At 33.8% G+C, this 13,190-nt stretch overlaps 2 protein-coding genes across 2 annotated transcripts; both read right to left on the bottom strand.

Annotated features, from left to right (window-relative positions):
• Positions 1–20: 20 nt before the first annotated feature.
• On the bottom strand, positions 21–5,095 carry LOC142628232 (transcription elongation factor SPT4 homolog 2-like). Its single transcript, XM_075802289.1, has 5 exons — positions 4,872–5,095; positions 4,666–4,757; positions 4,500–4,555; positions 1,432–1,493; positions 21–265 (listed from the first exon to the last, which is right to left on the bottom strand). Exons 1-5 carry the CDS (start codon positions 4,968–4,970, stop codon positions 215–217), a joined length of 360 nt encoding a protein of 119 aa, XP_075658404.1. The 5' UTR covers positions 4,971–5,095; the 3' UTR covers positions 21–214.
• A 1,890-nt stretch (positions 5,096–6,985) lies between these two features.
• On the bottom strand, positions 6,986–12,593 carry LOC142627257 (lipoyl synthase, chloroplastic). The gene is made up of 6 exons (XM_075801074.1): positions 11,934–12,593; positions 10,159–10,249; positions 9,891–10,048; positions 8,214–8,385; positions 7,725–7,835; positions 6,986–7,388 (listed from the first exon to the last, which is right to left on the bottom strand). The coding sequence occupies exons 1-6, from the start codon at positions 12,572–12,574 to the stop codon at positions 7,302–7,304; spliced, it is 1,260 nt and encodes a 419-aa protein (XP_075657189.1). The 5' UTR covers positions 12,575–12,593; the 3' UTR covers positions 6,986–7,301.
• Positions 12,594–13,190: the final 597 nt, after the last annotated feature.

Here is a 13,190-nt window from a genome sequence, read left to right on the forward strand (position 1 = left end):
AAGTCAAGGTACAGAGGCTGTAAAGGGCCAAACTTAGAACTTCTGATAAATATAACAGTAGCTAGAAGGATAAATTACAAAAGTCAGCAGCATCTTAAACCGCATTGTCCAATGATGCTATCGGCCAATACTTTCAACAACATTCGTCCACGTTTTGATTTATATAACAAGGCTTACATCAAAATGACCAAAACTCAGATGCTTTCACCAACTTTCATACACCTTTTGGTGGCAAATATTGCACACGCTCATCTTCACATAAATTCTGAAAAAAAAAGGTACAATAAAATGATTGATTGAGAAGATTCACAGTTAACCAATTATAAATCAGAATAACTCAAAAGTTGCAGATAAAAATATTGGTACAAGCAAGTATGGTAATTCTGACACTAGCAGTTAGTTGTGCATATCACGAATAACAGCTTAGCCAATCTCTATGCAATCTCTACTTTTCAAATGCATGTTAACTGAAATTAAAACAGAGATACTAGTGCTAACCATTCCAAACATACATGAACCACATTTACATTTTAAAAATTGTTCAGGTGTTTGGTATGGCATGGCTTAAAGCACAAGTTAATGGACAATGTTTTCTGTGGCCGATGGAAAACAAACCCAATAGAGTGGAAAATGTTTTCAGATTTTGAAGAGCGGGAACGTTACCGGAACAAAAAAATCTAGAAAGGATGAAGATATGAAGCTCAACAACAAGATTTTCAGAGAAAACCCATAAAAATTATGTATCAACTATGGTTCAATAAATATATGTGCAACCATGCCTCCACTATCAACAGCACTAGGCTTCCCAATACTGAGATTGTACAATATTGGCTGGTCACCAGGCAATGTTTAGTTTCAACATTTGTACTTTAGCAACATTACTGATGATATCCAATCGAAATGTAAAAAATGGATCCATCTAGTTGATTTCGTAAGTCTCTGAAAACTTTTTACATGCTTATTCAATCACATTACCATTAACAATACACCAATGTTGCTAAAAGCGAGTTAGGGGCCAAGAAAAACCTGTGGGCCCATTTTCATGACATAATTGGCAACGAACATGTAATATTAAACATAAGAGATCATGGATCAAACAATGTGTATATATAATTGACCACCTTTTGTGTTTATTAGAGAAGAAACAGATTTTCAAACAACTAACATAAATTGTCCTACAAGGTAATAAAACTTATCAATAGCACTTTTCTTTTGGCTAATAACGTAAAATTATATATATATATATATATATATATATATATATATATATATATTTTTTTTTTTAAGTAAGAAAGATGCATATTCAAAAGGCTACTTTATGCATGAAAAGCATAAAGCAAACCAAAATTTACAAAGAAAAGAAAGAAGCAAAGAAGAAAATTAATTACAAAAGAGGAGGGAACAAAGGAACAAAGGGAGAGAATCACAAACCTTCAAGTCCTCGGGAAGAGCCTCTGAGACTGCAAGAGTGTAACAGCCAGGGGCAAATTTTCCTGCAAGAAGTTTAATGGGAATTCAAATCTCTAAATTACAAAAACCAAATCTTAAAAACCCAAATTTTTGTAGGCAAAATATGGACCAAAAAGCATTAAAAAAAAGGGTCCAAAAACAGGAATATGAAAATATTAAACAAGTACAACAACATTTCAATTATAGCAGAAACATCACTGATAGCAGAGCCTAAAAGCCCAATGGAGTTCAAGAACCAACCTAAAGATAACTATACAAAATTTATCATCTAACTATTCTGGATATACATACATATATATATATATGTATATATATATAGGTAAGTTTACACATGCAGCCATTGGGTTATGAACCCACGACCTTACCCTCCACCCTTACTTACATGAGGAGATGCTGTTTGAGCTAGAGCTCATTGACAAGAATGAAGTAAGAAAAGCATAGTAAAACCCAACTTCTAGCTCAAGAGGAAGAGCATCAGCAACAGCAGACTACAACCATCTAACCACCAATTACAATATAGCATCAAATGTGGTATTGAACAATACTGGAAATAGCGTTGTCCATATTTTAAAGTTGCTACTATTTGTTTCTTCAAGTATATGAAGATGCCACAACAATCACATAAAAATGTGTGCCTGCCAGTCATCTAGTCCTTCTAGATCTTTGAACAGCAGGGCATGGTTTTGTGAGGAAGTCTTCAAAGCAAGTGGATTCCATCTTTCTTCTTCTTTTTTTCAAACGTTGAGTAGGTATTTCATTTTTTTTTTTTCTCTCCTTCTCTTAAGAATAAGCAGAATCTCAAAGAAAAATTCACCAAAATCTCAAATCCAGACCAATAAAGCTGATCAAAGAGAGGACCTTGCAAGTCACATTTCCAATCATTCAAGACACAGCAAAAATTCTCAAAACTAAAGGAAGCCCTCAAATAAATAAACCCTTTTTTTTTATAAGTCAAATAAATATACCTATATAGTTATCAAGGTTTCCCACATCAAGTTATGCTAGAAAAAAATCTCATACTATCCCTGAATCCAACTTTGAGATCAAGATAATTAGAACAATATGCCACTCAATTCCAATCCAAAGTACAACCCCCCTTAAGCCAATCTCACAACCCATCCCACATAATACTAAGATTACACCATCTACCAATATAGCCAATAACCCAAAAGGATTAAGTTATAGGCAATAGCTTCCATATTCCCAAGCATCCTTTTGATGGCTATACTAACCAATTATTTTTTAAAAAATTACACAGGGTGAATATGCGTAGAATGTGGATGATTACGACTCACAGAAAACTAATGAGAATGTGTGATATGGCTTAACCTGGAAAAGGCAATGGTTATTGGGTAGGTTTATATTCAACTAACATACTTAGAATGTGATGAGGTAGTCTTAGTTTTGGTTTTTGTTTTTATAAGTAATAAAATTCATTGAAAAAAGAAAAAGGCTTAACCCTAGTATATAGTCTTAGTCAAAACTCAAAACTCAAAACTTCCATACTTACAGCTTGGTTGTGAACAAACACATCACAATCTATGTAAGCACAGAAAATCTTATTGTCTAGTCTGCCTTCTAAATAAGAAGAAATGAACATTTCAGATCGATAAAATTCATGCATCAGAATGAAAGTGTATCACAATTTGAGTCATGATTTGCTAGGACAGTAGTGAACCATGGTAACCTTGACATGCCCTGTCACATCCCCAATCATTCAAGACACTGCAAAAACTCTCAAAACTAAAGGTAGCCCTCAAATAAATAAACCCATATAGTTATCAAGGTTCCCCTCATCAAGTTATGCTAGAAGAACATCTCATGCTATCCCCAAATCCAACTTTGAGATCAAGATAATTAGAACAATATGCCACCCAATTCCAATGCAAAGCAAAACCCATCAAACCCAACCCATCCCACATAATACTAAGATCACACCATCTACCAATAGAGCCACTCACCCAAAAGGGTTAAGTTATAGGCAATAGCTTCCATAGTCCCAAGCATCCTTTTTTTTTTAGATGGCTAAACTAATCAATTCTTTAAAGTTTTAGACATGGGGTGAAATGCATAGAATGTGGATCACTACGACACACAGACAACTAATGAGAATGTGTTATATGACTTGACATGGACAAGACAACTGTTGATGGGTAGGCCGTAGGTTTATATTCAAATAACATAGATAGTAGTATTAGAAGTTAGAATGTGATAAGGTAGTCTTATTTTTTATTTTTATATGTAATAAAATTCATTGAAAGAAGAAAAAAGGCTTGACCCTAGTACATGGGGATAAGATAGTCTCAGTCGAAACTCAAAACTTCCATAATTACAGCTTGCTTGTGAAAAAACACATCACAATCTATGTAAGCACAGAAAATTTTATTGTCTTGTCTGCCTTTTAAATAAGAAAAAAAAATGTACATTTCAGATCGATAAAATTCATGCATCAGAATCAAAGTGTATCGCAATTTGAATCATGATTTGTTAGGACAGTAGTGAACTATGGTAACCTTGACATGCCTTTATATCACACCCCTATATGTTCCCAAACTAAAACAAGGATACATATATCCCTCAACGATCTTACTTATATGTCACACTAGTAAATACTCCTACATCACAGTTAATTACATACAGATACAGTCCTCAATATTCACACAAAGCCAATAACACTACAATCATCACTAAATCCAATGAAACAAAAAAAAATAAAATAAAATCCCCAACTTTTTTCACAATCGCCAAGGCAAGATATTATGATCAACAATGCTACTACATTCACAACTTTCTTCGATTACACACACCTCAACTATCGCGAAACTCGCGGTGTACCTGAAAACTTAATTGTATTTTAAATCAGTACATAATAAAAGTGGTGTCAATGGTGGGCCCATATCTCGCCTTAACAAGTTGTGAAAGAGATTGTCATATCATTCTAGACTTTGAAGACAAATTTGATTTTACAAAAACCCAAAAAAGTAAAAGAAGAAAAAAAAAAAAAGTGGGTTATGAAGATGAAGAGTTACCAATTCGTAACCATCGAGCAGCCCAACTTTTAGTAGGATCCATAACTGAAATTATCCTGATTTTACAACATTGAATGCCAAAGTCAGTAATACAAATAAATAATAATCTTATTAAAGAAAAGAAAAAAAAGCAAAAGGGAAAGGAAAAGTGAAAAAGGGGGCAAACCCGTTGAAATTAGGAGTGGTGCAATCGACGACACGCTCGTGATCCTCGTCCATTTTGAAGAAGGGACAGTTCTCGCATCCTGATTCTCTGAACTGTAAAAACAAAACCCTAACCATTAAAATTAAGGGAAAAAAAAAACTTAAGATTTTTGTTTTAATTGTTTTTAAGGTTTTTTATAAGAACAGAGAGAATGGGGGAACTCTGACCTGATCGTAGGTTTTGATGAGGCGACAACGAAGGCAAGCTCGAAGTTCGTGTCCGAAGCTCGTCGGAATTTGTGCCGGTGGAACGTTGCTGCTTCCCATTCTTAACCACAGAGACAACCTTTTCTTCTTTCTTTTTTATTTTTTATTTTTACTATGTAGTATTATGTAGGACCACTCACTCTTAACGTTTGATGAATTCAAATGATTGATGAAGAAATCTTATTATGAGAAGTGAGTGAGTTCGAGGAGGTCCCTTTTATACATCTGTCCGGGTTTTTATTTTTTTATTTTTATTTTTTGGGTGTGACTTGTGTTCGATGGAAGTTTTCACTGGACACGTTGGATGGTGGACATGTGTCCAAATCCGGATGTGTTCAGTGAAAATTTCCACTAGACAGAAACCTTGCTTTTTTTTTTTTTTGGTAGAGCCCACCTCCCAATTTCACATAAACCACCCAATTAGGCTTTTTTTTCTTTTTTTTTTTTCATCAAATTGCACGAGAACACAAAATGGATTAGAGAGTTCAACTTATAACCAATGCATCAACACACAAAATGGTTGTGAAGGTTGATCAATGGATTAAAATATCTAATTTGTTTATTTGCAAAATTATTTATTTTTGGAAAGGGTTAGAAAGTTTTTAGAATTTTCAACCAACAAAGCTTTAAATAAAAAAGCTAACCAAACACATGTTTGTATCTTGGGGTTAGTTTTTTTTTTTTTAAGCCATTTTTTTTAGCTTATTTTTAAGTAAATTAAATAAGCTCTCCAAAACTTAAGCCTAACTTACATTTACTTCTTGATTCTTGTCAATTTGAAGATAATCAATGGATGAATATATTATAAGAAGAACCCTAATGGTGTGTTTGGATTACATGATTTGGGTATTTGAATTGGTATTTGGGTGATTAAAATTCAAATATCTTGTTTGGGAAGTTTAAAAAAGTCAAGAATTTGGATTTGATAAACCCATCAAAGATTTAAAACCTTTAAAATGTTTGGATTTGAAATAACTCCTAAAATTAATGGATTTGAAATCAAAGCATTTAAAAACTATTAATTTAAAATACAAATCCTAGTTTCCAATCACAACCTAAAAGAATTAGGGAAAAGGAAATAAAGAATTAAAAGATTAGCTACTTCTATGCTTTGAGGGAAAATCTATACAGGCCTAAAACCACGTAGTCCCTCATCTACGTGAGATTATTGAGAAAAGTGTTTTACTTATACGTAATAGCAAAAAAATGATCAATCAAGTTATAATTAAGACTTTTTGTAATATAAAAAAATTGTAGTCTAGTGACATTTTTCAATTCTCTTTATGTGGAAATTTTTTATTCAAATCCCCTTCCCCACTTGTTGTAAGCAAAAAAAGGTTTTTTTTTTTTTTTTGGGTTTTGTTTTGTTTTATTATAGCTTATATTAGGCTAATTCCACATGGTACATTCAGTCCACGTACAAAACAGATTCATTGGGTATTATGCCTTTAAACTAAAACAAAAAAATTGACAATAATAAAAGTCGAATACAAGATTTGAACCTAAACCTAATAACGTTAAGGAATGTCCAAACCTTTGCTACAAAAATCATTATTAGGATAGGTTATCCAATTAATCCAACCTATTATTATGATCCAATCTTTACTTTCTAAACATGCATAACAGTTCTAGAATGGAAGAAGTTTTCCTGGAATCTAGCTTGAAGGAATACCTTCCAACCATTAAATTAGATGACCATTCATGTATTAATCATGGCTCATTAAGTAATTTAAATAACTCATGTAATTATTCATAGATGATGTGATTAAAAATACATTTGAATCATCACAATGAGTTCAAGAAACTTTTTTCCAATTGAAAATTATGTGTTTTGAACACATCTTCAAGCTTTACTGTTCTAGTGTTCTGTGGCTGGATGAAAATTTTCAAATTCGAAGTGGAATTCAAAATGCCATGTAAATTTCAAGGCCTCTAAACCATATGAAACCACAAAAATGGCTTGGAAGTAATCTAAACAAAGTCAAATATCCTTTTGGATCTGTAAGATTTTCATTCAACTTCCGGAACATATCAGGATCAAGGGTATAAATAAAAGTAGCAGTGGCAAATCCTAATTGTGAGAATCAAATATTTTAGACCCCAAAAATTCGAACCAAACCAATAATAGTACATTTGTACAACAAGAAGAATGGTGTCAATCCATAGAAACCTGTAAAGAGCCTTATAGCTCAAAGGTATTGTCCACTCTCTGTTACAAGGAAAATCAAGAATCAAATTCCCCCTCCCTTTGTTGTAAGTTGTAACTATAGAATTGTAAATAAAAAATAAAACATAAAATCCTCAAAGAAATGAAGATATTTTTTACTAGATCCAGAAAATTTATACTCTACAATAAATTAGGACCACCATTACAGTCATTTGCCCCAAAAATCAATATGATGTGCCAGCAGTGCTGGTAGCCTTATCTCTAACCATTGTCTTGACAAAAAGCTCGCCAGCTCTATACGAGGATCGGACCTGTAAAATGATTACAAGTAGGAAACTCTGGTAAGGATCTATTTTTTAAAATCCAAAGTCTGAAAAGCTTGGGCAAATTAGTAACTCTCGTCATTCCTACTAAATTAGTTTGGAGAGAATTTTCTTTTTATATTTTATTCTTTCCCTAACGCATCTAATCCATGCTCATATGTGCTAGTCATATGATTATTTAAACCAAGATACATTTGGAAAGGGAAAGTAATCCTGCTCATCCGTTTTGCTGGCTGATTTGTATTTTTTTTTTTTTTAAATTATATGAGAATAAAAGAGAAGAACTTTATCATCATATAGTTCAAACTATAACAGCCAACTTACCAGTGGTCCACTGGCTACATAACGAAATCCAATGGACTCCCCATATTCCTTCCAGAAAGCAAACTTTTCAGGGGTGACATATTCTTTGACAGTCAGGTGTAGTGGAGTTGGCTGCAAGAATTGTAACCACTTTCAAGTTAATAAGCCTATCAAGAATGAGAAAAATAGAGCTACTAGCCACTAGGTTTAATATAACCTCAGGCAACCTGAAGACAAGTCCTACTTGAACAATTTCTGCAACATCAGAATTACCAAAAGCTAAGTAGTGCCAGATCACAGCCATCTTTTTTTTTTTTTTGTTAAGTAGATTACAGCCATCTTTAAGCATTAAATAAGATTACGCTCTGAAAATATTACAGGCCCAAACTTGGGCAGGAGTCAAGTTATTAAGAATCCATTTTTATGGACCCTAAGTTTCAAATTTCACTGTCATGACTCATGCATTAATCTCCCAAGCAAGAAAGAATGAACTATTGTATATCAACTAACCTGTAAATACTGTCCAAGAGTCAAAATATCAACATCAATAGCCCTTAAATCAGCCATAGCTTCTTTCAACTCATCATCAGATTCTCCAAGGCCCAACATTATAGAAGATTTTGTTATCATGCCCTTCTTGCTGATTTTTGCATGTCTTAAAACTGACAAGCTTTGTTCATACCTGCATTTAAAAAAGGCGAAAGAAAAAAAAATGCAGGGGTTATAAATAGAATCAGCAATCATATACTCAGAAAGGGGAAAGACAATCTATGAAAAAAAATGCTATATATGGGTTAACTATAAATTCTGGAATCAACAGACTAGGTCTGCCTGAAAATGCACATCCAAGTTATTATAATTATCTTTCTAGCTCATCAATTATCAGTGTAGGGTGTAACTCATTGAAAGTACATCTATAATTTCTTAATAAAACAGACACCGACATAGACATATACAAATAAACAAGCACAAGGCAAAAACTGAGATATTAAGTTAAACAGAACAGGCTTGACAGACTGTCTTACAGTTATCAAAGGATTCCAAAGTTTCTTATCTCTATAAAACTTCTTGGGTCATCACCCTAGTTTCTTATAGTTATTAATTCGAAACTTCCTTTTGGAGGGAATATGGTAGCAACTGAAATATCTAATTTGGCAAAGGTCAGGAAAATAACCAAAAAAGGGAAATGTTGATGGAGCATAGCAGAAGGGACACATTGATAGACTCAATCAACCCTAACTGATATTATTTAAAGTCTCCCCAGCACAATTTCTGCTCCCAATCCAAAAGGAAAGAATTCAAGAAAGGAAGAAGCTCAATCCTACTTTAAAAGGCATTGGGAAGGGAGCTGGGCAGAATAGTCAAAATGCTCCCATTTTGATAAACCCTAAAGAGGTACTATTCAATTATCATACCTCAAGTGCTTAATTATGGTAATCAAATGTGAGAGTATTGGGATAATTTGACTGACAGCTACTTGAAATATGGTTCAGTCTACTTATGACATATAAGATTACATTAACAGCTCATGATAAGATTGAATGTGGCCACACAGCTTTTGGCCACATGTTCTAAGTTCATAGCTGCCCATGCAATTACAATGTTGTAACTAACTGATTTTCATCCAAACTCTTATATATATGTATGAATTCTTTTGCAAAAGTGAGGAGGCCAAAAACTTACAATCAAAAGCTCCAGAGTCCCCTCCCCTGTACACAAACTCTGAGCTTGTTTACTACCAAAACTGGAAACTGAGATATAAACTTATCTCACCTCTAATTAGGTATTGTCTTCTAAACGAACTACTGAATCTGAGCATCATGTGTTGGTTGATATTTGCATTTCTTTGCAGAATATCAAAAAGCATTCTTTTAGAATTTAACATTTGCAGCTACAAACCTAAAAGATCAGGACAGAAAGAATCCAACATAGCAAGAGGTGGATCACTTGAAGAACGCATTATCTGGAGTCAATACTTGGACAGCCACTTGAAAGTTGATACCAATTGAGGACAAAATTTTGACAAATCTTGATCCCATGTTATATCTAACTCCTACTACATCTATTCATGGCTAATAATAATAGTGAAGTATGCTTTTATAATAACTTCTACCAACAAATGAGTAACAGATAATGAATAACCATAAAGCAAACTTAAGCAGAAAGATGACAAGTACTGCAACTCACCCAGCCCTTGGATCTCTGACAATTCTTTGGAGCCGTTTCACAGTCTCAATGTTGTGGGCAAACACATCCAATCCTGAGTGTACCAGAGCATCTACAGCCTTCAAGTCCCCCCGAAAATCAGAAGTTAGACACTCAACCATAATCTCAGGCTTGAGTTGCTGCAAAAGAGTCATATAGTATCCAATCAAACCTCTATTCTCATTCCAACCCCTTTTGTGGTAATTTGTATAACAAAACCAATAATTGGAGAGCACATTGAGATCATCACCTTCATAGCTTTGACAGTTTGAGCAAAATGCCCACTTCCACCATCAGGTAGATCATCACGATCTACACTCGTTAGAACAATATAGTCCACACTGTCAATATTAAACACAGAATTTCAAATTATGAAAGTAGCATTTTTAAACTTCTATGATAGATAAGCATATATAGAAAAGATGCACATGATATGTATACAGCCTAAGTACGCATCATAATTAACCAGTGCACCTGCAAAGTCATTAACTCAACAAAGTCTCATAAACGTTCAAGGTTATTGTAAGTTCCAATATTTTGCAAATATTAAGCTACCAATTCCTAAGTCTTATAGAACAAAATAAAAGTGGCAAGCATCACCATTATTAAATTCTTGTTCTGAATACGTATAATGGGTTGCAAAAATTAAGATAAATAAGCTCTCCAAACATATCAGATGTTGAATGCTGACAGAATTCTTAATTTTACACTTCCTTAAATTGAATAAGAGGACAATCATAGCCCTTGATTAAGGAGCTATAAATGTACAAGAACGAAGTTACAATAGTCTAGCAAATATGAATGCCAAATCCTCATTGTTCCAAGCTCTAAAATATCACATACAATATATTCAAGGATATCAAAACACAATAAAAAAAAATAAAAAAAACACCCACTTATAAGATGTCATTTAGGAAAAACCATATTCAGGAACCTTAAAATACATATTGAGGTTTGAAAAAAGAAAATATATAGCAAATCTTCCTAAATTGCAGCTTGCAACATTGTGTTTATAGTGTAGCTATTAATATCATAACAAGTGATGAAAACGCTAAGTATTTTTAAATTTGAAGAAGACTTAGATAGCCCCATGCCACTTTGCAAGCAACTCCCTAAGTGTCTTGCTCACTGTACCTCACTATAAATCATAGATAAGAATGTGCTCAACAAGTGTTACTCGCTCACTGTCATAGATATGGTCATTAGTAATTAAGAAACATATTCCATATCTTAATCAAACAACCAACAACAACTCAATGCTAGTAATGGTATAGATTTTATGGTCCATTTAAGTAAAGCACATTAAATCAAATAAAGGGTCCGGCTAACAAGTGTTCTAAGCACACAGGCTAAGTAGTATTAAAAATCAATTATGAATGGTAATGCTTGTCTTTCGAAAGGAAAAAGAAATACAATTGTCGATGATTCATGGGATCGCATCCACAAATCCAAGGTGATTATGCATGCTTTTCTAATATTTGGTTTTTCTTTTCTATTTTCTACAAGTTACACATGCATTTAATGGTTTTATGACTCCACTAAAAAAGTGATAAATTACCACTTATGCCAAAACCTTAAACCATTAGAAAATGGCAAATCCAATCATTTATTTATAATTCTAGCACTCCCCAATCCCCTCGTGTGTACCCATACTTCCTGTTAATAAGTAAGGCCCAACACATAAAGATTTTTAACTTCTTAAATTGGAGGTAATGTGAAAACAGGGAGGTAGGGACCAGACTCCCTTGCTCTAATATTTTTCCTAAACATTTAAGCTATTATAAAACTGTAAATTCAGGGTGTGTAAAGTGCTTCAAGTACCTTGAAAATCTCTTAACAGAAATTGCCAAACTTTTGGAGCTATTCAGTATTCATGCTTCATAAATTCAAAGCTTTAAAACACTATCAATTATAATTTTTCAAACACTAAACAACATTTTAGTCAAAACTCTATATTGCAATGCAAAATGGGCACTAAAGCATTTAACTATTTTTCTAACAAAAGGCGAAGTTTTTATGACTTACCCCCAACTTGCAATAGCCTCAGCAGTGTGCTGTGGCTCCAAAGGATCAGGAGGAGCAGGGTTTCTACTAGTTTTGACAGCACAAAATCTACACCCACGAGTACAAGTATCCCCAAGGACCATTATAGTTGCAGTTGCAATACCATCTCCACCACCATTCCAACACTCTCCAATGTTAGGACACTGAGCTTCCTCACAAACCGTGTTGAGCTTCAAGCGTGAGAGCGAGCCCTTGACCTCATTGAACCTCTCACCCTGAGGGGCTCTCTGTCTCAACCACTCTGGCTTTTTCACATTTGGGTCTCTCCCTGTGTGGGGTCCCATTCCTCCTGGGTATGGCCCATTTGTTGAGTTCGATAAAGATTGTGTTTTTGCTGTTGTTGTTGTTGATGATGATGGTGAATTCAGGGACTCACAATGAATTCTGGTTCTGATATATTTGGAATGTGGGGGTTTTGGAAATGGGGTTTTTGGGATTGGAGAAGTTTTATAAAATGACTGTTGAATCATTGTTTTGTGTGTGTGTGATTTGATTACGATGATGAATCTGGGATTTCCCGAGAGAAAGAAAGAGTGTCTGAGTTTGTGTTTGTGTTTGTAAAAAAGATGTCTAAGTTTGGTGTTACTATGAGAAAGTGGCATTTTGGGGGCTTTGGATTCTCCGTAAGCCTGTTTTTGTTGGTGGGTTCGGTGGTTTCAACTGTATTTCTACTCCAAACCAAAACACTTTCTCTGTTTTTATTAGGCAAAGCAAAACACTTTTTAAATGTCCTACACAATACCACCCCACATGATCATTGCATAAGTATAAGTACTTGTTGGGTATGGAAGGTAAGGGCTACCGGTCAAGTTTTCAGGAAGAAACTTTACACACGTATACACTTAAATTATATTGAAATAAAGAATATAGCCATCAGTCATAAAGTCAATCTTCTCATTCCTAGGCTCATTGGTACCCAGGATCGATATCTCCTTGCCAAATCCTTGAATTGTTTCTTTTATTTTTGCTATTGTTCCTTTGTTTTGGATCTCTGTAAGTTCAATTTATGTGCAATTATCTTTCCTTTAACCCTAATATACACAATTTTTTAAAGTATATAATTTTGTTAATTCAAATTACACAATTTTTTGATGTATGAACATTTTTCATCACAAATTATATTCAATACACAAAATCAAAATCTTCAATGTACACAAATTTTCAAAAATTTTACACACGTACTCATCATAGCCCGCACTCTCACGGACTGACGATGAC

The sequence above is a fragment of the Castanea sativa genome, chromosome 3, assembly GCF_040712315.1.
Source record: "Castanea sativa cultivar Marrone di Chiusa Pesio chromosome 3, ASM4071231v1".
NCBI classification, from domain to species: Eukaryota; Viridiplantae; Streptophyta; class Magnoliopsida; order Fagales; family Fagaceae; genus Castanea; species Castanea sativa.